The sequence below is a fragment of the Chiroxiphia lanceolata genome, chromosome 17 (assembly GCF_009829145.1).
Source record: "Chiroxiphia lanceolata isolate bChiLan1 chromosome 17, bChiLan1.pri, whole genome shotgun sequence".
Taxonomy (NCBI): domain Eukaryota; kingdom Metazoa; phylum Chordata; class Aves; order Passeriformes; family Pipridae; genus Chiroxiphia; species Chiroxiphia lanceolata.
Genome location: NC_045653.1, coordinates 6,153,459 through 6,180,767, shown reverse-complemented (window position 1 = coordinate 6,180,767; position 27,309 = coordinate 6,153,459). Strand labels below are relative to the sequence as shown.

The window sequence follows — 27,309 nt, the reverse complement described above, 5'->3', positions numbered from 1 at the left end:
CGGTGGGCGTGTCCCCAGCACCGGGGGCATGTCCTCGCGCTCCCCGAGCAACAGCCGCGGCGGGGCCGTTTACAAACATTGCCCGCGCTCCGGCCCCGCTCGGCCCCCCCGCTCCGCCGGGCGGGCACCGCCGCAGGTGAGGCCGCGCCGGGGGCACCTGCGGGGGCCCCTCATCAACCCCCCCACACCCCCTCAGGGGCACCCGGGCGAGCCGCAGCCCCGTCCCGCGGGCGGCCCCTGCCGTGAGGGGCGGGCGGTGCGAGGCAGCGCGGCGGGGGGGCCGCTGCCGGCCGGGTGCGTGAGGGGGTTTGGGGCGCGCAGCCTGTGAGGAGCTGGGGGCTCCGGGGGTCGGAGCAGGAGGAGGCGCGGGGCAGGTGCGGGGGCTCGGGGCACGGCGGCTCCGTGTCCAGGTGTGCCCGGCGCTGGCCCCGCCCGGCCGCAGGTACCGGCCCCTCCCGCCGCCCCCTCCCCGGCCGTGCGGGCGGGGCGGCCCCGGCCCGGCCCCTTCTCCCTCCCGCCCCAGCCCCGCTGTCCCTCGGCCGGTGCCGCCGGTGGCCCCCGCCCCGCACCCCCGAGCAGCTCCCGCCCCACACCTGGGGGGTCGCCCGGGCCCCCCCGAGCCCCGCCGGGTCTGGGGGGGATTTTCCGCCGGGGTCGGGGGTGTGCGGAGCGAGGAGAGACTTTATTTCTTTGTGAGTCAAAGATGTTCCTGGAAGAAGGATTTGTAGTAAGTGGCTCATGGGGCGGAGGAGGAGGAGGGGGGGTTGTTAATGAAAAGTTTATTGATCCGTTTTGCCAGTTTTTGTTTCATTTACCTTTGTCTTCTGAAGACCGAACCCTTCCTGATCATTTCTTCTTCTGATCGTTTCTTTAGCATCGTGTTTCTCTCTTTCTTCTTCTTCTTTTTTTTTTTTTTTTTTTTAAAGGGGAATAGGAAGTTTAGAAAATAAATAAATAAGCCTCAGCTGACTTCTTGAACAACAAAAGAGGTTGCCAGGCGAGGACAATAAAATTCTAGAATATCCAGAGATTGGATTTCATTCCTGTTCCGTGATACCCCCTGGACTTTGTGTTTTGGGTTGTGAGGATTTTTTTTGTTTGCTTGTTTGTTTGTTCCTCACAGAGAAAACCTGCAGCCAAAGTAAGGTCTGTATGTTCTCTAATGAACCATCCCATAAAATGTGCTGTGTGACTCCCTGTAAGTATTTGAATTGAAGTGTAATAGTTTTGAAGTGGAGGGGAACAAAAATCTTTATGTTGGGTTATTGATCTGCTGATGAAAGGCGTTTGAATGTGAAAAGGGTTTAGTTTGGGGGGTTGTGTGTTTAAAGGTTTTTTTTTTTAAGGCAACATTTTTTTTTTTCATTTTTGAAATGACCTTGAGAGCTTTAAAACTACATCAGTTTCTACCAGTGGGTTTGAGGGGGAGGCAGGAGCAGAAGAATCTAGTGAAAATCGAAAATAGAAATGGGAACTGAAGTGTAGCTGCAGTGAAATATTTTCTTATAGAAGTATGTGAAAAGGGAAGTTTTTGTAAGAATATGTGAGAAAGAAGAGAGGGAAATAACGCAGTTTCAGATGCAGAGGGGGGAGAGAGGGAGCATATCATTCTTCACATTTTATTAGGCCGTGAAATGCAGGAGTGATATGATCTGGAAGACACAGAAATAAAACGCCTAACTACAAGTTGAATAGCAGGCATTGACTTGCTGACCAGTGCTCACAGGCTTGGTTGGGGGCTGGTTCTGTGTCTGCAAAGGTATAAGAGCACAGGGCTATGACAATGGCTTGCAAATGCTTTAACGCCATGTTTTATTGCTCTTAGGAGCTCTTATTAACTGTAGGTTTGGGAATACGACTAAGACTTTAATTTGTGATGTCCACACTGAGGTTTCAGCGTTTCCTTGGATAATAGAAAAGGACAGTTGCAAATAAGTAGGATAAACTGCATTCTTTGGCAGAGGGGGAGGGAAGAGGGAGAGGGTGGAGGAGGGTTTTTTTTTCTTCCCCTTTACTAGTTCTGTAACTGAGTCAATATTTTAAGATCTGTAGCAGGAATGTGGCTTTGTGATCACTGATCTTTCTGCAACATGTTTTTTTAATGAGCAGTACTGTAATGCTGTGCAAAATACTTGGGTTATAGATCTCGCAGCTCGTTCTTGAAATCAGTGTCTGAGTTTTCAAGTTTTTGCCTTTTAAGTTTGCTGGGATGATGAATATGAAAAACAAATAACTTTAGAACCGCGGCTATTACAGTGATTATTGATTGGCTTGGCCTCCAGCCAAGCAACTCTTCTGCATGCACCAGAGTTGCTGATGTAAATTCTATGGATTCTTTTTCATATGTTTGCTTTTTTTTTCTTCTTTCTTTCTTTCTTTTAAATCTCCAAACGGCATATATGGCTATTTAGGAACAGTAGATCAGTTTTTAGTTAAGGTTGTTCAATTATGTCTTCATCGCTTTGGAGTTGGTTGAATGACTTGACATGAGATTAAGCACAACAAAAGAAAAGGCAGGGGAACAACAGCTGCCTTCCAGTACCAGAGCTCCAGATTCTGAGCAGTTCAGCATTTTACCTTTTTAGCATTACGTGGTGTCAGGTTTAAATGCGAATATTTCCAGTCGCCTTCACAAGAACCTCGGGCTGATCACACATCAGCCACCCAGCGCTGGATGTTGAGCGTTGGGGGCTTGTTTGTCTCGTGCATTTTGAAGAAAATGATCTGACGGTCTGATACTGAGCGGTGAATTGATCTCATTAACTTTTAAGACAAAAGTAGCAAACAGTCACCACTAGTTTGTACTTGTTTAGTTACTGTGTGGTAAGAACTTTAAGGTGTGTCCTTAATGGCAACTGACGATTCTTGCTGCGAACCTTGTTTATTTTAGGTAGATGTTTTATACAGAATTTCCAGTGGGACAAATTACTCCGCTGACTGCACTTATTCTTTCTGAAGGCTGACTGTGAGCATGAGAGAATGATTTTGCCATGCTGCAATCAGTATATATTTAAAAAATTGAAGCCATTAAGTTTTGCTGTGTATTTTAAGGCTTTTCCTACTTCCTTTGTTTAAACATTCTCAAACAGTGCATATCATAGATGAGTTTAAAACATTCATATGGCACTGTTGGGGCCGAATTTAAAATTAAAATGAATACCTACGTCCTTGTTGATCTAAATAGAAAAAGCATTTCTTTAAATAAGTGGATGTTTTCTGGTTTTGAGTGTGGTAAGGAGGCTATATTTGTATCTTGTAAACAAAGTTTCACATTAAGTAGTCTTTGGAGAATGGCTTCCAGGCTTTGCATTAGAGGATTTTTTTTTTTTTCCTCTTTAAGTGAATAATGTTTTTTTGGATTTGCTTTCCTTTGGTGTAGGGGTGGGGAGAGCAAGATTTAGGGTAGGGAGTAGAAAGAGGAAAATAATAAACTTTAGCACCTTTTTATCAGACTGTCTTACACAAAAGGTTACTTGATTCTAGTTTCCCCTTTCATTAGATCACACTCAAAAACATTCCTTTTTTGAGCACTCTTTTCTAATCTTCAGAAATATCTTCTCTTATGTTTTCATTTAGAACTATGTTGATAGATTGATAGCATATTTTATACAAAGTGCTAAGTAATTACTGCGATCAGGGGAAAATAATTTTAAAAGGGAACTGTGGGTTTCACTTAGACTTTCAAAAGAGTGATTACAGTAAACTTTTAGTTACAAAAAATCCGAGAGTTTGCAATTAAGAAGCTCTGGGGGAAACGTTAAGTACATTTTAACTTCCCTTTGTTCTTTGGGACTTTTTGTTGTCCCGGCTCTTTCCAACCTGAACCTTGATTTGGAATCCATTGTCCTGGTAAAGGATTCCATACAGTGGGTATGTAAATGCCCTCCCTCTTTCCTGTGTTATGAAATGCTGGCATATGGAAGGAGCAGCCCCCCCCCCCCCTTCCCCAAGGTAAAATGGGCTGAGCTTTCTTTTCTTTGCAAGAAGCTGAAAGAAGAGTTTGACCTTTGAACTCCCCCTCACACTTCCACGCTGCTTTCAGGATGATTAAATAACCGAGGATATTTGCCTGTGTCTTATGCTTATTTATCTCACTTAAAACGTTGTAATACTTAACCGTTGAGGTATTGTCTTTAAATATAGCAGGCCGGTGCCTTTGGGTTGCAGCGGGGCTGCCATGTGCCAGCTCAGCCTCTTGTTTGTGGGGCTCTGCCTTTGGAGGCTCAGCGTTCCAGGGCAGATCCTCTTTCCGCATCTCATAACTGCGCTCATTTCCAACTGCTCTTTGGGGCGTTTCTGCTGACCCGTGGCACCTTCCCCCTCCCTTCTTAAGGTGACTTGAGGAACAAAAAAGTTTTTCTTCCTGGTGCCTGAGCGTGCTCAGGGGATTCTGCTGACTACTGTATGTGTGCTGTTGAGGGAGATGTGACTCATACCACGAGAGATTTGCAGCTGAACACAAAAGTAAGGAAAAGGATATGACCAGCTACGTAAGAGTCTCAATACTATGTTGCATTAGAGGATTAAAAAACCCCAAGCACACTTTCTCAGCCTAGGTTTTTATGCACCTCCAGACAGAAAGCTGCTCTCTCAAAATAATTTGCTTTTAGCAATCAACTTTTGGGGTTTTTTTTCAGTGAAATTGCCAAATAATCGCCTTTTGTTGCTGATGAAACTTGTTTATGCCAAACGTGGGCGTACGTCAGTGGGGAAAATATATTCAAACTTCTACTGTTATAACCACATGACTTTGGTCAGAGCATAGTTTATAGCTTATCATAAATCTAGCTTTTGATTCTTCCTCATTTTTTTTTTCTTTTTTATAAGGGGGGGGGCAGCAAGTTAAGTGGTGTGATAAGAGCAGACTTTCAATTTCAAAGTAAAAGAACTTATGTGCTGGGGAAAAAAAATGAGTTTGAAATTAAAAATATAGGTGCCATACTTGTTTGGAAACACAATGCCTTCAGTTTATTGCAGGGGATGGAACTGGTTATCAGGCTGCCTTGAGGATTTCAAAAGAAAGTACAAGAGGAAATGTGGTCAGAATATGCTGGGAAATCTATGTAGATCAGTGTGACTTCAAGATTTGAGCAGAACACCATCCAAGTAGAAGTGAATAATTGACTGGGTAGTGATTTTCTATGTGCTGAAGATTTTATGTAACTAAAAGTATCAAAGTCTGAGTTTGTTTATGTGCAATAGGTACGGGGGCATTTCTCAGTGGAGTAAAGGCAGTACAGTTTGCCTCTGACATGAGCTACAGGAAGGCTCTTGTCTTGTTGTTATACTTTATTGTGATAGTTGAGAACTGGTGGGGTGAAACCTTGGGGGTTCTGTCAGCCTCTTCTCTCTTTTGCTACTCGGGAGGAAGAAAATTCAATGTACACCAAAGGCTGACATTGAGTACATTGTAAGGAAAAATGGGTGTAAAGTGGTCCAGAGAAGCCCAAATCACAGTTTAGCTTTGCTGTTCCTTTCTAACCTTTTCTTATGCTTAAAGAATTGGTACATGACTGTGCCTATTGAGGTCAGTTTGTTGTGGGTGCTGCCTCTCCTTTCTTTGGCACTGTGAAGCCCAGGATGCTGGATACATGATCACATGCAGCCCTGCAGCCCTCTAGGGTGAGATACTGCAGGGCTGGGTGATTAGAAAGGTTTCTTTGTGGGTCTCTGGGAGATCTCCCACCTGCATGGGAGAAAGGAGGCAGCTGTTGGAAGTGTCTACTTCCATCACTTTTATATTTTAGTATCTTCAGAAGCTAATCCAGGATGACTGGAGTACAAGTGAATGTCTTTTCCCTGGGTCGTGTACCTTTTTCCATCTTCCAGGAGTGACTTTTGGAAATACCCAATTGTGGATGTGTTTGAAAGTGGCCACTTCCAAGTGCTCTGCAGAGAAGAGGGATCAGACATTGCTGCTTCTCCTTCCACTGTGCAGTGCTTTGAGTGTGTTGGGTAAGAGTTGGATTCAGAGCTGAAACCAGGTGAGAGCACTGGGGCAGATTGATGACCTTAACAAAGGGAACTCTTTGGAAGTGACCACTTGTCTCAAATACAGGAATAGTAAAACAATCTCTTTTCCTGTTATTTCACCTGTGCTGCCCAAAGGGATGCAACTTGTCCATAATTGCTCTGGAGGAACTCCTGGCTCTTGAGCAATAAGGAATTAAGTCTAATTTGGTAAACTGAATTTACCACTTCTTTGGAGTTGTGGCTACTGGAGAGACCTTACATCCTTCTACCAAGAGGTAAAAAAGTTCAATTTCCTTTTAAGGTCTCTGAAAATATCTCCTTTTAAATGAAAACCAAGACTAAACACATGAGGCTGTCTATGTAAGGTGAGACTGACTCAACAATAAAAATGCATCACTCATTGCACAGAGAGCCTTTACCTGCTGTGGAGAGAACAGTAAACTGTTTTGTAAGGTAAGGGGTCACTGCCAGTTTAAGTGCATGTAACTTCTTGATTTAATGAAGTTGCATCATCCTGTAGCGGTGGTGAAATGTGGCCCAGACTTATTTCAAATAGGATCACTCCTGTGTCTTTCAGCCTTTCTGCAACAGGTACTGGCCACTTCATCTTCTCTAAAGTACACTTTGGTTCTGTGGCTCCTGAGAAATTCTCTCCTAATCCCAGGGAAAAAAAAAAAGGAAAAAAATCTGGCAGTTAGAGCAGTCCTTCTGAACTTTAAAAGTCAATACTTATTTGTAGCACTTCCTCCTTTAATGCCAAGAATTAGTCTCTTTTATATTTGCTCTTGCTCAGTGGAGGAAAAACATGTGCAAAATGATGCAAGCTTATATGTTCCCTGCTTTAAAAGGACTAATTACATCTTTTGATAGAAGAGGCTTTCAGTTCACTGAGGAGACACATTGAGCTCATCCATCCTCTGCCAAAACACTGGTAGACATATAGCCTTAAAGAAAAAGGGACTCCACAGGAAAAGGTTTCTCAGAGAAAGGATATCCTTTGTTTTTATTAGTATAGATGTCTGAGACGGGGGGAGGGAGTTTTCCTAATATTGTTCATTATTAACTACTAGTTATTTTCCACTGGTGATTAAAATCCTGTTTGCTGGACTCGCATGTGTGTCTCTTTTATCTGACTGTAAAAGAGCTTTCCACCCAAAATCTTTCTGCAGTGCGTGTGTAGAAATGCCTGGATAATAACACTCTTGGATTCTGGATGTGTGTCTGGTTTTGTGAATTGTCTTGCTGTCATTGTGTTGGGAATCTCTGTAGTGTTGTTAGAAGGGACTGGAACTGAGCTGCTCTCTTAGAGAAGATAAAAAGGATAAGCCATGAAAACCCCCCTAAGAGTTTAAGTTTAGGATAACTTTGAAATCTTCAAGCCTGAAGGATGAAGACTAACGAGAGGGACTTAAATTTGCAGATTTAGGGAGTGGAAATTCCAATTTAGGCTCATCTTTTATGTTCTCTTTTCAACCTGAACATCTTCATTTTGATCTTTCCTGCAACTGAAACAAACAACTCTCTTCCTCCCCTTCCTCCCCCTAGATCTCCATTTCCTTTACAAGTGTTGGTTCTTTATCAGACTGAACTGGTAAAGTATTTAAAAACAGTTCTGTACTTGAGCAGTTGGTGTAAAAGCCTCGGTGAGGATGACAAGCAGCTAAAGGTGTTTTACTCACGTGCTCCTCCACTAGCAAAGAGCACCCTGGGAAGCTGTGTGAAATGATCCCCTGTTAAAAGGTGGAAGGGGATAGCTCTTCCCCTCCCTGGAAAGCAGTGGAACACCCAGTAATGAGGAGTTATTGGTTCTGTGCTGCTCTGCAAAATCGGGTTTTATTTGGGCAGGCTTTTACAACTTCCCAGTGTTGTCATTTCAGTCGTGTACTTTGTCAGAAATAAGGTCACATCCTATGCAGCAAATACTGCATCATCTTCCCTGACTTTAGGGACTGTCCTTCCCTTAAAATGGGGGAGAAAAGGCATTTCTGTCTCACAAGGGAAAACACCTGATGGCCCGAGGTGTGACCTCCACACCGTTCTTCTAAAACGCAGAGAGGAAGTTCAGTGGTTGCCATAAACCCCTGGTGCCTGGAGAGACAAACCTGGAATTCCTCACTGTGGATTTTGGAAATCTGACTCATGTGTTGGAGCAAGTGGTAAATCAGAAACTCACAATAACACTTGGCTTCACTTTGTAAGTGTGGGAGCTTGTGGACAGGGCTGGTGTCACTGATGGGATGGGTTCTGCAAACACAGCCCAGGGCACTGGAGGTGCCATCCCGAAAGTTTTTGGAGCTCTTGGATGTTCTTATCAACTGTTTAGGGATGGTATTTTCTGCTGAACGTCTTTGTGTGTGCCAGGTGTGGTGCAACTTAGCTTAATGCAGTGATATAAATGTATATTAAAAAGAAATGCTCTCAATAAATTCAGTCTCAGCTCAGGTTTTATTTGAGGATTTATTTATGTATTTAGTTATGCAGGAGCTCCTCTGCCTGTGATCAGTGTTATACCTCAATACAGCTGTGCCCAGACAATATAGATAATATTCAGAAGGTAGCTTTTATTTGTGATCTCAATGACAAAAAGGTCATGTTAAATAAAACAAATTTGTTGTGTTCCTTAGGTAGAACTGGAACAACTATTCTGAAAAGGCAAAACTTGTAGATTGAAATGAAAAAAAAAAAAAAAAGGTGTTTAACTTGTAATTTCCATTAAGCAATCAGCAGTGTAAAATCCATTTACCAGCAACATGTTCTGGGCTATAAACATACCAAGAGAAAAGAACATTTTGTGTAAAATGACTCCTAATATCCTGAAACTTCTTGAAACGTGAGGAAAGCTGAAGGGGTTTTTTGTTGTTGTTTTGGTTTTGGTTTGTTTGTTTTTTTTTTAAAGTGGAGTTGAGAGTTAGATGAAAATTTCTCAAATCTGATAGACACAGTGGAAATTAAGGTGGTTGATCTGCAGCAGCTGAAAGAAACTGGTCATCTGTTGAGCAATGACATCTTTGCTGCTGGCCCTGAACTGGAGAATCTCAGAGTTTGTGAGGTGGTCGTGTCTGAGGCTGTGTCTGCCAGTGCAGAGCAGTAACCAAGTGTCCTGAATTTGGCTGTAACTCGAGTAGTTTTCTCACTTCTGTTTCTCAGAAAGTGTTGCAGCAACTACCAACTACTTTAACTTCTGTAATTGTTCCCCATTGCTTTTTACAGTTTAACAATAGCTTTACCAGCACAGGAGTAGCAAGGAATAGATATTTTTCCTGAGACTTGGAATGCAGCTTTTGTTCCCAGTGCTCTGTAATGTTTAAAATGGGAAATTCAATGGTTAGACTTTGCTATTCTCTGAAAGGTGTGTCGAGAGTTTTTATTACATGTTCATGGAAATTTTGAAATGCAGGAAGTAGAAATGCAATAAAATTACTCCTGATAGGTCATTTCCCAAAGAAATCTTTGAGATTGTAATATGTTGTCTTTGGTTGTGTAACTTAATAAATTAAATTTCTCTACAGGCACTTAATTAAAATTTTCTCTGTTTTAATAATCCATTTATATGCAGCAGGTTTTTGGTGTGGTTCTTGGGTTGTGTGGCAAGTGCAATGAAAACAAGATGTTCTCATCTGTCCAGTGGAATCTTTATTTATATATGCTTTGTGGTGTTTATAAATGTAATGGGCATCGCCGTGAACCTGCTGAAATACTTGGCTAAAGGCCCTATAGCCAAATATGACTCAGGTTGAACTGAAGTTTGCTGAATGCTCAGGCTCTGCACTGTTGGAATGGTGAAGTACAATAAGTGGCATCCTGGAACTAAGAGGAATTTGTCACTTCTGGACAGACCATGCCAGGAAAAGTCCTGGCAGGTTCTTCCTGCTCAAAGTGTTGGAGCAACCCCTGGAGCCTGTGGGCCTTGGATTGGACTGTAAGGTCCATTTATAGGGCAGGGAAGGCAGAACTTGAGTTTTCTAGTGAGGAGGGATAAGTCATTCTTTATTTTTAACCCTGAGTTCATCTGGAGCAAAGTTACAGCTTTTCAGCTGTTGGAAGGAAGGATTTCCTGTTTTGTTCTGCTCCTTTCCTCAATATCTCTGATTCTGGTGGGTGTCTGTTCTTCTGAAAGTGAAAGATGACAGCAGAAACCCAGGTACTGTGTGTTTTTTTGTTGAGTTCATGCACAGACCTCCAGCCACAGTCAGTGTTGGTCAAACCCACACCTTGTCCACTTTCCCAAGGAAGCAACAATTGAGGCAACTCTGGACAGTTTTCCTGCTGCCTACAGGGTTTTGAATAACAGGAATGTGATTAATCAGCATTTTTGGTCCTCAAATCCGAGGCACATTATCTTCAGCAGGAAGAAAGGTTTGTTACTAATGGATAAAATCCTGGTGTAGATATTTGGGTTGCAGTTCCAGCATGTGTTGGCTTGTCTAAACAACAAGAGCCTAAAATCCTGCCTGCTTGTAAAAGCCATGTACCTAATCAGAGTGAGATGTGTAATCACTATATACAAGAATAAGACTAGAGCTTTCTAACTCACCTCCTGACTCCAGTAGTTTTGTTCTCTTTTCCTCTCAGTTTAAATATAATTCTGTCTAGTTGCATCTGCAGTTTCCTTCAGAAATGCTACCTGCAGTCTTTTTCCCTCTCTATAGGTACTGTCTCCTGTGTATCCAAGAGCAATGGTTGCCTGAACTGCAAATAGGCATTTGAGATTCCAAAAACAGGAATATCTTGCTCTGCTTTGCAGTGCTGCCTAGAGGATGAGCTGTGGCTGGTTCTTCAGAAGTGTTCAGAGCCTCTATTAAAAGCTTGGAAAGCACTGAGCAGCCAACACAGCTTGGTGGAGGGGTTGCAAAGTGCTGTGACCGTGGAGGAAGGCTCCAAAAGGGCTTGTTCAAGGCTATTGATACCCAATGAAATGGGACCCAGACTCCTGTGGAACTCCTCTCATGGCCCATGTTAGTTGTACACTCTGAGGACAGGTTTAATTTTTTACAGCTGAGATTGAAACAGACCCATTTTTAAAGGACTTACCAGAGAAAACATTATTGATTGAGGTGCATTTTTCACACACCAGTGACCAACCTGGAGCCTTCCCTAGATGTGATCTGTGCCTGTCCCTTAAGTTTTAATAAATCTTGAGGGACGTGGCTCTCAGTGTTTGTATCATCCCAGGCTGGGTTTGAGTAGAGCTGGGTGTGGTGGCCCCTGTTAGAGGGAGCTCTGTTCTCCCTCACCTCATCCCAGAATCCTGTGGAGAACAAGGCACTAAGTGTGGATTTTGCTGCTTTTCCTCTGTTTCCTCTCTGCAGCGACTTAATTCTTGTTTCTCTGTTGTGTGGATATTGTAGTGCTGCAAAGTGGGAGTGTAATCAACCCTAATTGGCTTTTTCTGTGTTTGTAGACAGTTGTAAGGAAGTAGTGGATGACAAATCCCAGCAGTTCTATTTGGGACATTAGGCACTGGCCTCTGGATCTGCCCTCATGCCCCAGAAATGCCTCCTGTAGGCATTTTTGTAGCGTGATTCTTTTTGTGGGGATGATTCTTACAGCTGTTCCTGCAGAGCGCTTCCCTGTGGCTTGGAAAGAAAATGCAGTCAACTCTAAGCTTGTTCCATTTTTTTTATCTTGCCTGGATTTTTTTTTTTTTTTTTGTTTGAATCAAAATTATTTTCAGGCAGATAGTCACTGAGCTTTGCTGCAGCATGTTATCCTCTTGGGTAAAAAAAATACCTCTTGAAACTACAGTAGAAATAGAACAAAAAGGCAAGTTGAAACTTGAAGTAAAACATGCTAACCAGCACCCTTTGATATGTTTTTTCCTTCTGTTTTACAAAAGGGAAAGCTTTTTGAATACTTCAGCTTCAAGCTTTGGTTATAGTTTCTCCAGCTGCCTATAGGGAGAGAATGAAAGTCAGAAGTGAGTAGGGAAGGGACAAAGGCAAAGGCTGCAGTAGAAGTGTCACCCTACAGCCTGAACCTGCCTGTTACAGGAGATTTTTGAGTCATGATGCAGGGAGGAGGTGTTAATCATGGCAGTGATAAACCTGAAAATGGGGAGAAAGGGTGTAGTTAGAAAAGAAAATCCAGGTTCTGTTGGCACCAGCCTGTCAGGGGCTTGTTCCCTCTCACACTCTCCACCTCACCCCCAAGATCCCTCCAGTTGGGTTAGGCAGGAGATGAGTCTTTGGCCCAGGCCTGGGACAAGTAGAATTAAAAAACCCAGAAGCTTCTTGGTATTAAATGTGCTCATTGTTTAAACCTGGGTTAGAGGACTGGGCAGGGAAGACACTTGTAAGCTCTGGAGATACAGAAAAATGGAAGATAAGCAACTGGCAACAATAATTTCCTCCTGTTTTGGGGCATATTAATTCAAGTCATGTGATCACTGGCTCTTAGGAGATACTTTTGAAAGTTTGAGTCAGATTTTTGAATTAATTCTTTTCATTAGATATTCATATATCTGGAAATGTGTCTCGTCTCTGAGTGATTCTTCTTCGATTTATATTAGTCTTGTATGAGTTTGCTAGACTTTTCCTTCATCCAGAGATTTGATCAAGTGGAGTCCTGAACTCCAAACAACTATAATTTGTCAGCCCAGAGTGATGAGTTGCTGGTAGCAGACATTATACCTTTAGTAGACTTGGAGATTTAAATTGGAGTTGTGATTAACTACATTATAACCCTTTTTAGTCTTGTGGAATCTTTCCCTTGTGAGTAAAATCAATTAAGCACCTTTTTTATTGTGTGCAATTTGAAAGTAGAAGAGTTTTCTTTTAAAAACGTAGTAGTTGGCTTCTTGTGTGATTTAAATATTAATATACTGTTCAAGAAATAGTATCAGTTTATATCAGACTTAGAGATGTTCCAGTTGTACCAGCCCCAAACTGTCACAGACACTGTAAATTTGTGGGTGATAGGAAAAGCTCTGAGTGTGGTACTAGTGAATAGTCCTTAATACAAAGATTTGTGCTGACACTTCCTGTGTTCCAGAACTGTAAAAGCTGATTCCAAGCTGTCTGGTCTTAAAAAAAAAAAAAAAAAAAGTCCTTTGCTCAACAGCCTTTAAAGAACAAACAAGTGAAGTTTAGCGGTGGTTTCACCGGTTCAAGGAAAGGTTACTTGATCTTGCTATGTTTGCTTGTTGTGAATTCAGGAGTGTATTGAAATATGGTTTCAGCAGCTTTATATAACTGGGTCGGAACAGGTTTAGAAGAGACAAAGTATTACTGTTCTGTAGCAGTTGTGACACAAAATCCCAGCTCGTGGAACAGAGGGATGGTCAAGTGTGGAGGGTAGAAAAGTGACCATAGTGCCTTTTAGCTGTCCCTCTTTGACTCTTAAAAATATGCCTCCTGTGTTCAAAAGCACTTGGTAGTTCTCAACCCTCTTGTTTTCATTATTTGGGACACAATCCTTCTCTTTGGAAAAGTCTGACTGAGTCTTTTCTCTCTTTTCCAGGTGCTGGAGTTCTTTGTGGCACTGAACTTGGCCTTGAGTGTCTTTTGCCCAATGCAACTATTTGAAATGTTTGTACAACAAAACTAAGTGCAACTGACTGTATCTGTAAACTTGAAAAATCTGAAGAAGCAACTCAATAAAAAAAACCCTCATTCCATCACTGAATGACCCCACGGATGCACTTGCAGTGATGTGTGAAAGCACATAAAGCTGAAAGAGGATAATTTTTTACTCGTGGAAAAAACACACCTTTTCCTGGCAGAGGTTTTCCAGCTCGGCAGACTTGTAAGCACATGTTGGAGAACTCTACAAGTGTCCTTATAGTGATCAGTGAGCACTCCCAAAGAACTGCAGCCTTCCAGTGAGACATGTAAGAGGGAAGAGGAGGGAGGAATAATCATGCCCACCCAGCCCCTCCTGGCATACATGGAAGGGCCGGATGGAATAGCCAGTACTGTGGGGGCACAGATGGACAACAGCGACGCCTCGATGACAATAAAAGGGACAAACACCATTTCCTACAAAAGCTTGCAGGAGAAGTTCCTCATGCAGGCTGAGGGCTGCATGCCCCTGGACTGCATGTTCTGTGACGAGACCTTCAAACACCCTGAGGAGCTCGGGAAGCACGTTTTAACCCAGCACAGGCCCACGCTGTGCGAGCCGGCTGTCCTGAGGATTGAGGCAGAGTATCTCAGCCCTCTGGATAAGTGTCAGGTAAGAACCAACCTGCCTTCACCAAACAATGAGCAGGACAGCGAAGAACTCAGCTGTAAAGTTTGTGGGCAGACGTTTGACAAAGCTTTTGACATCGAGGCACACATGAAAAAGCATAAAGACTCTTTCACGTACTGGTGTAACGTTTGTGGACGAAGATTCAAAGAGCCCTGGTTCCTCAAAAATCACATGAGGACACACACTGGAAAGCCTGGCTCAAGGAACAAACACCAACAAGGTTCCGAAGGCCCCGTAACAATAAATGAGGTGGTGCAGGAGCATGTAACTGAAAATGTAACGTCACCTTACAAAATTTGTATGGTTTGTGGTTTCCTATTTCACAATAAAGAGACTCTAATTGAGCACAGCAAAGTGCACACCAAAGAATCAGTAGCCAACGGTGAAAGCCCCCAAGTGACTGCTGAAGTGAATGCAGAAGAAACATCTCAACACCAGGAATTTTTCCAGTTCTTGAACTTGAGACCAAATTCGGTTCCAGATAAAGACAAACTGCAGAAACCTGCCAAATGGATTGCTGAGCTGGATCCTTTCACCACGTACCAAGCGTGGCAGCTGGCTACCAAAGGGAAAATTGCAGTTGGCCACGGCCAAGTGAAAGAACCGGGGCAAGAAGGAAGTACAGACAATGATGAGTCATCTTCTGATAAAGAAGAACTCTGTGAAATTTGGAATGCAAATAAAGGTAGCCAGGCTGAAACTACAGGGAAGTCAAAAGTAAATAAAAACAGCAGTTACGCAGGGAATGGTAACTTAACCCAAGACAAACTGAAACATCCAGGTGGTGAAGTGCCTTCTATGGAGATGGATTCTAAATCATCCCAGAACAAAGAGAAACCAACACACTGCTCCGAGTGTGGGAAAGCCTTCAGAACATACCACCAGCTAGTCCTTCATTCCAGGGTGCACAAGAGAGACAGGAGGGCTGATGGAGAGACTTCAGCTGCTTCCAGGACGTTCTGTGCTGATATAATTGCAAACCTGGAGGAAAACGGAGCAGGAGAGCGAATGGAAGGAGGCTCCGAAGATGGATCTGAAGACGGGCTCTCGGAAACAATTCATTTAGGTGAGGAGAGTTTGGAGCACTTGAGTCTGAAGTAGCTGATGTTGAATTGTTTAGGAACTCCTCAGAGCCAAAGAATGCACTGTGTCTTTGTTATCTGGTCAGAACTTGGTAGGAAATGTTAAAAAAACCAGATAGGAAATGTTATGGTGGGGGGAAAGGGAAAAGAGAAAAATGACAGGGAAAGGAAAGGTTTGGATGCTGCCATGTTTGAGGTCTTCGAAGTTTTGTTGGGCTTTCCTGCAGTTATGAGTTACTGGAATCACTGAAATAGCCTTGATAACAATCAGTGTAGGAAAAGTCTAATCTGTTCACTCACCCCTTCTCTCTCTCTTCACTGGATGCTTTGGAGTGTTGCATATCCCTTCTTTGCCCAGAGTATTTCTGAAGAAATTATTGCAATTCCACTTTTTTTCCCCCTGCATCTTGTAAGGGCAGAAAATGTTCAGTGCTCGATTCCAGCAGTTTTTAAGACCCCGAGAAGCAAAGAATAATTTAAAACTTTTTCTGTCAAACTGCAAGTTCTGTGTTTGTTTTGAACAGAAGTAACTTGAAAGCCTAAATGTCAGAGCCAGCAAGTTTAAATCCATTGTGCAAGGACATACAGGCTGTTAATATGTGGACATGTGTGTAAGGTATATATTTAAGTCCTCCTCCTTGAAGGGTTGCTGACAGAGTGGATAGGCTCCATCTGTACATTACCCAGGATTAATTCTGCATGTCACAGTGTCTTGGAAAAGCAAGTGATACTGAATGATTCCTTAATTGAAAAAGATTGCCTGTCTGGGGACAGAAAGGGGTAGCAAAGAGTCTTGCAGCTAATCTCACATTCCTGTGTGTGACATGCTCGGAGTCGGCATTTAAAGAACAGACACTTGCATAATCTCAAGGAAAGACACGACGTACAGAATGTCCTGGCACACACACAGGGCTGACTTTTCCATTTCTGGTAATGTGCAGCCCTTTATTTTGCCTCCAGTAACAAAGGAATGGAATTATTACCTAATGTTAACGTGCTTGTTTTGTTTCTCAGCGTCTTATCCTAAAGCACAGCAGATTTCGGTGTGAGGGTGCTGAGTCACAGCTATTGAGACATGATGTGTTTGTTTAACTCAGCTACAGCTTGGCTTAGCCAGAGCTGAGCCAAACAAAGGAGCATTTCCACTAGAGAACCTTTCCAACACTTAGGAACCTCAAAGAACTGTTTTAACCTCGATCTGTTAAGTGTCCGCAGTCTTAGTCAAGCCAAAGGTCTCCTTCCTTCTCCTGGTTTCCAGTTGGACTTGGGTGTTTAGCTGAAGTTGTCTTGTTTTTATTGAACCTGCCAGCACAGTCTCGTTGCTCAGTGGTGTTGGGAGAGCTCTTCTCTCCCATTTCCCTGTCCCTGCCGCCCTCCAGTGGCACCTTGCTGCAGCTGCACTCGAGTGGAACCCCCTGGCCATCCCTAGATTTGTTCCTGGAATACACGTGTCCACCCGTGCCACTTCCCTGTCTATATTTCTCCAAGCTTTAGCATTAATGTTTCTAGAGAAGGATTGCTCATCAAATCTGAAGATGCTATTATATAGATACACCGCTGATTAGCACAGAAATAATATTACTATTAGATTTAATACAAAATTACATCTATTTCTTTGCCCCCCTTCCCCAAAACACCTCCTTGTGTTTGGCCATTGTGCACAGAGCACATTTTTATTCAGAATCGTGATTCTCACACTAATTCAAGCACTCCTTTTAGTCAACTGGTGCAGTTTATAACCTGTGTGAGTTTTTGAGATGGGCCATTCTCCATCAAGTTCTTGTAGGTCAGTAAAGAGAATTTTTTTTTCTTCTCTGAGCCATAGTTTTGCATCTTGTTCTCTGGGCTCCTTCATTTGAGTCACAAGCCACAGCTCCTGGACACAAACAGAACTTTTAAACTTTTAACATTTTAACTCTTGTACTTTGAGGTGAGAACAAAAGATTCTTGTAGACCATAGGATTTGACAGCAGTTCATAATTCTGTGGGTTTTTTTCTTAAAAAAACCCAGTTAAAATAGTTATTGTTTTAAACAAGACTACATTTGCTCTTAATAATATACCTATGTTTTTTCCCAAAGATAAAAATGAAGATAGCTTGGAAAGAACAAAAGTTAAAACCCTTGGAACCTCCAGAGAATGCAGCTACTGTGGAAAGTATTTTCGCTCTAATTATTACCTCAACATTCATCTCAGAACTCATACAGGTAATGGGGGCTTCTCCTTCATGGGAGGGGAAGGAAGTCTGCTGAATCCACTTTGTTTAAAATGAAAAACAGAAGTTAGCTTTAAAATTATTGATATTAAAAACAAGGTCTTTTCCAATGCTAAAAAAATATTATAATTGCAATAAAATGTCTTAGAATTAATTATTTACCTAAGTATAAATTTTTCTGAATAGAACTCGTTGCATCAAGTATTGTTAAAAACGCAATATGTTTTAAAACTTGAATTTTTTTTCTGCTTTTAGCAGTGTAGCAACAAGTTTTGGGTTTGGTTTTAATTTTTTAAAAGAGCCTATTTCCCAGGTATTCAGTTATTTGTCTGCCAGCTGCTGCGACCTGTGAAAAAGCTGAACTTGCTTTTCAATTCCTTATTTTCTCTGACCAGGCAAACTCTTTTACTTCTGCATGTCCCTGTTTCTGGGGAAGCAGCTCTATTTATAGGTGAGCTGTGCCATTTGTGTTGTTGAATAGCACACTTGTGGTATGATCAAGGGCTACAAGTTGTTGGAGTTGACCCACAGTTACACTTCTTGCTTATCTCTGCCAAACATGTCAGCTCCCATCTCCATCCGTGGCCAACTGTGTGGGAAACATCTCTCCACTGCAGCCAGAAGATGTCACTGTAGTTAGTCAAAGCAATAAGATGTTTAAATTATTTGAATGGGTTTGGGGCTGCAGAAGGGGAGAGAAAAATCTGGTTTCCTGTTTTAGGGTCTCCGTTATTCCCGTGTGTTTTATCGTGTTCAAATCGCGTCAAACTTATTTACTGATAAAACTGTGTTTCAGGTGAAAAACCGTACAAATGTGAATTCTGTGAGTATGCAGCAGCACAGAAAACTTCACTGAGGTATCACTTAGAGAGACATCACAAGGACAGGCACGGTGACAGTGCAGCAGACGTGAAAAGTGACAGCAAAGTTTCATTACGGAATCAGGAGACGGTGCTTTCGCTGGCTGCTGATGGTGCTCAAGAAACCAAAAACCCGAAGAGGCTTTTTGATGGTGCCAAAGATGCTGAGAGCTGCCCACCTGCCAAGCAGCAAAAGGAAGTTCTGTCCTTGAGCAATGCAATAGGCAGCACAGTCTTTTTAAAAATCAAAAACAATTCCAGGGAATCGAACAAAGGTTCTCTTTGTAACAATTCCAGTCAAATACCCGAGAACGTGCCCACTGCTTATGTGGAAAAACTAAAGGCTGAGAAGGAAACAAAGGAAGCTCAGCTTAATGTTCCTCATAAAAGAGAGAGAAAGGTTTCTGTGGCATCAGAGGAAGATGATGTCCAGTATATCTGTGCTTTTATTGGTGGAAAAAATGTGAATGATGTGCAGGAGTGCACTGAGAACTACAAACACAAACCTGTCGTGAGCTGTCACGAGCAGCCCTTGGACTTATCCAGCAAGACTTCACAGGAATGTTCAGTGGTTGCAACTAAAGGCCTGATAGCACCCAGTACCTGCCCCTTTTGTACTTACAGAACTTTTTACCCCGAAGTCCTAATGATGCACCAGAGGCTGATGCACAAGTACAACCCCGACACCGTTAACAAGAACGGCTACAGAACCAAGGCCGTGGCCAAGGCCCGGCGCACGGGGTGTCCCCCAGCTCTGCTGGGCAAAGATGTGCTTCCTCTGTCTCCTCCTTCCAATAAAAATAAGGCTTCCCCATCTACACAGCAGAAACCATTGCAGACAGGGAAAGCTAAACAATGTCCCCCTGCACAGAACAAAGCCCCTCTCTTCTCAGCGACCGAGTCGAGCAGCACAGCCCCCAATAACCTCAAGTTTCATAAACAGCCAAGTAATATTGGAGCTCAGGCAAATAACTACAGACAACCTCAGCAAGAAGTGCACTCCAGTCCCAGCATCTCTCCAGTGCTGGACAGAGTAAAAAGGTCTGAATCTAAGATAAAAGCTCTGAGTGCCCCAGTGACTCAGTCTGGTCTGATAAGCAGCAGCATGAATGGGGTTCTTGACTCTCACCTGAATGAACCCGCCTGGGCTTGTCATCGAGGAAGGGACTATCTTTGTAGTAAATCTGGGAGCAATGTAAACCTAGACTATGGTGAACCCTCTTCCAAACGAGTGAAACCCACCCTGGTGGCTGTTGACCACGTGGACTCTCCCATGGCCAATTACATGAGATACGAAATGAGCAGATTTCGTGTTGCAAACAGATATGCAAATCTGCTACCTCAGGAATACCCTCGCACCAAACCTGCCCCCTCTGCTTTGCCAACCAAACAAGGGCTTCTGAATTCAGATGATGCTGATCCTCCCAATGCATTGACTGCTCTCAAACCCTACGAGCCATATGGCTCTGGATCACTGTACGGTTCCTGTGGATCCAGCAATGGCCAAGTGACCAGCTCTACAGGAGAAGGTACCGTGTCCCCTTCCTCCTTAAATGTCCTACACTGGTACAGAGGGAGGGGAGTGGAATGTAAATGTGTTGTACCAGCTTGAAGCACAGAAAGTAAAGCTGTACTCACTATTTCACTAAGTCCAGTCAGTGCTCAGACTTTAAATTTAAAATCCAGGTTCAGCAAACTCCTGGCTTGGGGAATTAGGCAAGGAAGGGCTGAATTTTAAAGAGGGATTTGAAGTTCCTCAGGTTCCCTCCTCCCCCCTGCCACGGGGCTCTGATAGCAAACATGTATTGTTTGCTCATCAGAGTGCTCCAGACATGTTGACTAACCCAGGATATGGAATGTGCCTTTCTGGTTAATATACCAGAAGTCTTGGACCATCTGGAATATTAATAAAACTTCTTACAAAAAAAGAAAAAAAAAAAAAAGAAAAGAAAAAGCTGTCGTGGACAATTGTTCCCTTCAATAGCAGAAAAGGATGTATTGCAGATCATAAAACTATGATTTAAATCTTATACTTGTGTTCTTCAGTGATGTTTTTTAATGTTTAGTTTTTAGCAGGAACAGAATACTTTGTTAAATCAGGACAACAGGTTTCTGCTGTTGTAATTATGGTGTAGTAATGCTCTCTGGAAAATCCTGGGCCTAGCAGAGATAAATGATTTGTGATGTATTGGGAAAACTTTGGTACTTCTATGAAATACATGCTTTTTGTGTTTTGTTCTCCGTCAGCATTTTCAAAACTTAGCAGGAGGCCAAGATTAAAAGGTGCTGGGTGATATTTAAGCAGTTGTCTGACTATTTCTAGAAGGTGGTATTTATGACTTGGAGCTGAGGTCAGCATGGAGTTAGCTACAAATACAGGACTTTGAATTTTGAAATGAAGATCCTACTATGAAAATGAATAGTGTGTGTGTGTGTGCTGTGTAGTCTTAAAGTCTGTTCCTGAACTCTGAATACTCCCATTCTCTGGAAGCAGTAAAGTTACTCTTCTGAAGTAGTCTGGGCTCGTAACAAGCCAGGGGTGTGTTACTTGAGGTCGGAGCAAACTGCAAAATACTAAATCTACATTTAGTTATGGGGCAAAAAAATATATGTGCTAACTGTTCTGGTTTTTGTTTGCTTGTTTTAAGGTTGAGGGCTTCAAAAATATATCAGATTTTATGTATAAATATCCAGGCTTGCCCAGTGGGTTCTGGAAGGATGAGGGAAAGTGTCCCAGTTGTGTTTCCAGGCTGGGTGGGGAGTGGATGAAGGAAAGCCAACATCCCAGCTGGCTCACTGAGGAGGCTGTGGAGTTAATGGCTGATTTTGTGAAAAGCATTGTCTGTGTGCCCTGAGCTGGACCAGCAGCTGCTGTGGGGGTGTGAACTGGGCTCTGGGTTGTGCCCAGGGATGGCCAGGAGGACAAATGGTGCTGCTGTGCTTTGGTTGCTGGTGATGAGAGAGGATGAAACAGAGGGTCCCAGCAGCGTGTGTGGGGATGGGAGATGCTCCTGTTGTGTCAGCAGGCACAGCCAGGCCAGGCTGCTGAAGCAGCAGTTCATGCAACACTATTTTTAAACAATGACTTCACTGGAATCCACCTTGTTCTCCTTTTGGAAGCTCCACCTGTCTGCCAGAGAAACCTCCATGGCTTTTCTGCCTCCTCTTCAGTGCAAGCCTGGAGACCTACCCTGGAGTCAAGAACTCTCCACTATTCCTTGTTACTTACAGCTCTCAAAACTGTGCCTGCAACTAATTTGACAAGGGCTGTTGTCATGGAAAGAAAGATTTCATTGTTGGTTACAGGGAGCAAGGAAAGCAACTTTTTATGGCTGTTACCTACACTGGAAAGACTTGTAAAGCAAGCCCCTTTCTATGGGGTTTCTTAGCAACTTCAATAAAAAGCCCTATCCAATAAGATGTAAATAAATGTAAATAAAATATAATCAGTAAAAATATAAATAATAAAAACACAGAAAAAAGGAGGTTTGTGAGGTTAATTTCTTAGTTTTCCAACCATTCTGCCTAGAATAACCCCTCCAAAACCTTGATAGTTGTTGAGAGGGTACAGGGGAGCAGCCAGCACTGAGCCACACTCTCAGTGTTAGAGTTTTATTGTGGGTGAAGACTGAAGATAAAAGTTCCTGCAAATTCTCTTTATTTTTGGTTCAAAAGCCGAAGTACAACTGTTTGTCAAGAGTTTCAGCTCCTCAGAGCTGTGTTTTGTAAGACACCACATGCAAAGCACTGCAGGTGCAGACCTGCAGCTTTCTGCACTCTTTTTTTTTATTGAACTCTGGTGATATTATAGAACATGATGTCAAACCCCTCTTCTAAGGGCCCCTGTGCCTCGTGGCAACATTCTTTAGGTCCCGTGAGCACGTTATGTCGCATGTTAAATGCTGGATCAAGTTGTCATGAGAATATGTTCCACTTGGCAAACTTGATTAAGGCACGATGCCTTCCCTTATTGCTTGTAAGCTCTGCCATCCCGTGTTGCCCTGAAGAGACAGAAACATTCTGAAACCACTCACTTTGTGTTATTTTCAAATTAGTTGCCTTTGCAGTGGCAACATGTTATCAAGGATAACCTGTTGGCTGATTGATTTGGCAGAGGCTGCAAATTAAATGACAATTGCTCGTGACACACTCCAATGGCTTCCTAGATTCTGTTGAAATATTAATTTAGCTTTGCCATTTTAATTTAATTAAAGCTTGCTGGCTTTTTTTTTTTTCCAATGCTGCATTTAAAGCTTCCATGGAATATGGATGGCGGTTGGGCTTTTTGTATCCTGTGGGAGTAATGATTCTGGACTTTTTTCCTTAATTTTATGAAGTGTTTTTTGACTGCTTGCTGGAGGTAGTAAGACTTAATATGGAACAGGCATTGATTTCACATATATAATCTGAATTAATGGTCTCAAATAAACATGAAACTACCTGTATACTGGACTGAAAATTGCTTAACAAAGGGCTTCAAGAAAATGTATATTAACACTCTTTAAAGTGTCACAAGTGCCATATAATCTGTGATGGCAACAATGAAGTATCCCCAATTTTCCTCTCAAATACTCATTCAAAAATTGAGTTTTCAAACAAATACAGGCACTGGATCTGTAGCCATCAAGGTACAAGAACATCCTGCAGCACTTACACCTCCTTAGGTGAGGCCTCTGCTGTGATGGGTTAAGCAAAGAAATGTCTTTCTTGCAAATAAAATGAATGAAATCTGGAGATGGACATTATGTTTATAAAGCTTAGCACAAAGTTGCTAAATTAATACTTTTCATTCTCCTTGTATTTGTTCTGGACAGTGAATTTCATATAATCATTAATCAGGACTGGGAATATCTATGTCTTGAGGCCTGGTGGTGAGATGATTTGTTGAGGCATCTGTGGTATTTTGGGAGCCTGGATGCCAATGTAGACCTGACATTAGCAGGAAATAATTCTAATTCCTCTAAATTATTCTTTTCCAGGGAAGAGATCAGTGTCTTACCAACACTTACCCAGCAGCCTCCTGCAGAGGAGGAGTTACGAGCCCTTTGTGGGGAACTCACACTTCAGGCCCAGTGACAAGAAGAATTAAATCCTTCAAGAAACGGTAAACAAACCTTCTGAACTAATTGTTGCTCAAATCTTGCTTTATGTTCTCGTGGCATCAAAGGTGCTGCACAGCTTGATGAGAGGTTGTGAAAGTCTGAACCACAACAGCTGAAAAGACACAAATTCCCTCATTCTTATAAATTCAACCAAGTGCTGGTGTAGCAGCAGGAGTTGTTTTGAATAGTAGTAATGATGTGTGTAATAAGGAGGTAGGTGCTCTTTTTTGGAAAGAAATGGGAGGGCTAAAACAAGACAAACATATTAATTAGGTACAATACCAGTGGGAAGTGTTCAAGGTTAAGTCAAAGTTTAGTCAGAAAGTCAAAATTAAGTCTGTCCTGGGGGGTGGGAGAACATGTTGTAGAGAAGTAGAAATGAGAGGAAGTGCCTGTGATCACAGTTGCTGAGTCCTGTGGGAGGTTATGGGTTGGTCCTTCCTGAAAATGCAGGTGACTCCTTCCTGAGAATGCAGACACTGCTCGTTTTACCCCTGCTGGGGCCTGAGCCTTGCCCCAAACACAACCTCATGAGGGATTGCTTCATGGAGAGGTGAGGGTGTCCTGGCAGCTCCTGCACAGTTTCTCTTTGTACTGGAGAGGTTATTCCAAGTAGTTTTCCCTCTGTTTGACAGAGGGGTGGGTGTAGCCTCTCGGGGGAAGAGGTCAATGAGAAGCTTTATCCTGGTGCTGCCAATTCCTGTGCTCCAGCTCCTCAGTGCTGTGACTGTCTGAGAACTCACCAACCCCCTCCACTGCTCAGGAGACAAGTGCTCTGTAAGAGTATAAATAAATAAATGTATCTGTGGGCCTTTTTCAAACCCAGAGCTACAGATAATTTTCCTCATTCAAATTTAAGGAGCTGTGTCTGGAATGCTGTAGCACCTGGACCAGCACACACTCTTTTAGGGAAAGATTTTACATGTCTGCACAGAGCTATCTGACATCTAGTTGACAGCTTTTAAAGTACTTTGCTTTATTTCTTGATATTCTTCTAATCTTACTGCATTTATTGTCCCTACTAAGCACATTTGTGTCCAGTTGTGGTGTTTTAAGTTAACTCAATTTCATGCCTGTAGCTCTACTTGAGGCTGAGTATCTTCCAAAGTAGACTTGATTGCCAGCTTTTATTTGGAAAATTAAATATGCAGACCTTATATGGCAATACCAGTTCCTAAATACACTGAGCAAGAATGTGGAAGAAATTCTTTTTATGTTTTAAAACTACTCCTTGAGAAAATGTGCTGTACTATTTTATAATTATGTGCCACAAACTTATTTTTTTTGCCCTTTTTTCCCCCCAGCTCTAAGGATACAAATGCATGTTTTATGGAGTTATACCTGCAGTTCATCCCCTGAGGAAGAGAAAATGGTGAAAGCTACTGAACTAAGCTGTGATTGTACTGTATATAGAAACACTACAGTTTTATAATATCGGTTCTTTTAACATTTTGTACCAAATAGCCATAAAAAGTAGTCTAAACAATTGGGTTATGAAGGTGTGTGGAGAATGTATATCTTGACATTGACTTCTTGAGTATTTTTCATTAGAATGAATCGACCAAATATTAGGTAGGAACTATATTTTTACATACTTGAGCGCTGCTGAAGAGTTTCTCTTTGAAAGAATATATACTGTTGCACCTCAGGTAACCTGTAAATAGTGAAGATGAAATCCTGTTGGCTTAATGCTCCTTTTTGATAAAAGTGAAAGTTTCTCATCTGTTTGTTTTTTTTTTTTCCCTGTTGAACTATGTTAGTTTGTTTTTTTTTTTTTCTTTTTTTTTTTTCTTTTTTGACAACAACTTCCAAATAAACTGTCTGAAACTGTCCAGTTTATAAATGTTGTGAACACGAAAGCGACGGTGCTGACATTGTGCTGATCTGCCTTATGTGTGAGAGGACCACGACGTGCTGGAGGGCTCTGGTCCTCTGGGCTTGTTTCCAGCACGTTCTTAAATGCAAGGATGAGGCAATACTTGACATTTGGATTTCCTGAAGCGTGGTTGGATTGTTCTCTTGGCATTGGTTGCTGTTCTTCAGAGAAGCCTCTCAAACCTCTCTCCCAAAACTTTGCAGCAGAAAATCCCTAGGACTGGCTTGAGAGACATACTGCTCTGAGTGTTGCAGAGGTTTAGTTCTGTACTAAGCTCCACACACAGTTACATTTAGAGAAAAAAAACTACTTTGCACCTTTGTCCAAGCTGTAAAGTCACAAATGAGACTTGCAATGTGAATATGGGATCTCCAGACTTCAAAAGGGATGTGGCTCTGGTGGAGCCTTATTAACTGTGCTTGGAAGCTTCTTGATGTCAAGTTTTAGCATCTGCTGGGTGTTTAAAATGAGTGAGAAATAACCTGTAAATGGGAGAATATCTCCTTTTATTTTTTTGTGAAGACAACAAGAGTTTTTTCTAATGCACATGCAGTTTAAATTTTGTAAAGGGAAGATGGCCAGTTACCAGCCAGTAAAGCAGAACTGTTGCATATTTTGACTTGCTTTCCTAGTTTCTCCTCATGAAACCTGTAGTTAAGAGTTAACTCCTTCTGGACCTGGCTTTGACTTCCATATATTTTAGTAAAACAAAACAAAAAAAAAAGAAATATTTTGCACTGTTCGTTTTGCTCTCTTCCCTCATACAGCAAATGTAAAATAGCAAAAATGTAGAAGCCTTATGCAACTTGAGATGTTCCAGTTGTCTGTCTTAGTTCCTGGATATGGGACCTATTTTTACTGTCTCTGTGAACTGGCAATGGAATGAAGTGCTGTGTATCAGGAAATTGTACACTATTGACCTGTTTTCCTGTTCATAAGCTGAGCCATATGTACATAATCTAGATTTTTGTTTTCCTAGTTTTGCACTTTTATAGCCTATTTTTTGAAGATGAATTCACTTGGAAAATGGTTGATCTATTTTTTTCTTTTTTGCCTGATCTCTCCATGAGTTTATAGAATCCGTGGCTGTCCCTGTCCTGCCTGTGCCAGGGGGTCTGAGGTTGTTCCTCTGTGCAGGGCTGGGTTTTAACGTGTTTCAGCAAACAGACCTAAGGCTTGTTTGTTTTTAATCTCCCTTCATGCTGGTACAGTTTTTCAAGGCTTTTTTTTTTTAATCTTGGTATCTCTGGGGTTGGAATGGAAGAACAGACCTGAAGACTCTATTCCACAGCAGCACCACCCTGTGCTTCAGAACACACTTTGCCCATCAGTATTAACTATTGGGATACTACTGGTTTTGTATGTCTTTGGAAATAACAGTGCATATATAGAGGTACAAATTGTTGATTTTTTTTTTTTTTTTTAAATGTATTTATTTCATTCCATTTTGTTCTATTTTAATTGTTGGAACCGGAAGTTGTCAAGCAGTAGGCGCGCAATACTCATTTAATTTATGATGTATTTCACTTTAGTTGAGTATATTATTACATGTGGATGTAAATATAGACTTGGTGTTTTGCAAAACTGGTTTCTGTGTCTTGCTTTTAAAGCTCGAAAGGAGTTGCCTGGAATTGCATGTTCACTTGACCTTTTGTCATATGGGGGAGAGGGTGAAGCTGCCAATAACCCAAACCAAATTCATGCCATGTTCAGTTGTTGCATGAAAATACCGAGTCAGTCCACAGAAAAACCCATCTGTGAGGAAAACTGTACATAATGAAGAGACCTTTGGTTTCTTCTCTTTCAGTTATTTTCCTTCAGAAAGGAAATTGAGTTATTGGATGCATTTTTGGTGGTAATAACATTATCAAGGGACTCTGTGTGTGTGTGTGTGTGTGTGTGTATATTTTTTTTTTTTTTTTTTTGGGTGACACTTCAGAATTGTATTAAATTATCAATTGCTTTTGAAACCAAATTAAGTTTCAAAAAAAATTTCTAGGTCTGTTGTGTCC

General features: G+C 42.1%; 1 protein-coding gene across 2 annotated transcripts; it reads left to right on the top strand.

Moving 5' to 3' along the window:
• On the top strand, positions 1 to 26,884 carry ZNF217 (zinc finger protein 217). Of its 2 annotated transcripts, none has more exons than XM_032705099.1 (6): positions 1 to 136; positions 13,432 to 15,229; positions 17,326 to 17,451; positions 18,256 to 19,848; positions 23,299 to 23,423; positions 24,726 to 26,884. In XM_032705099.1, the coding sequence occupies exons 2-5, from the start codon at positions 13,831 to 13,833 to the stop codon at positions 23,406 to 23,408; spliced, it is 3,228 nt and encodes a 1,075-aa protein (XP_032560990.1). In that variant the 5' UTR covers positions 1 to 136; positions 13,432 to 13,830; the 3' UTR covers positions 23,409 to 23,423; positions 24,726 to 26,884. The 2 variants fall into 2 exon arrangements, with proteins under 2 accessions (XP_032560990.1, XP_032560991.1); XM_032705100.1 differs by lacking the exon at positions 1 to 136 and adding an exon at positions 587 to 727.
• The last annotated feature ends 425 nt before the right edge of the window (positions 26,885 to 27,309 follow it).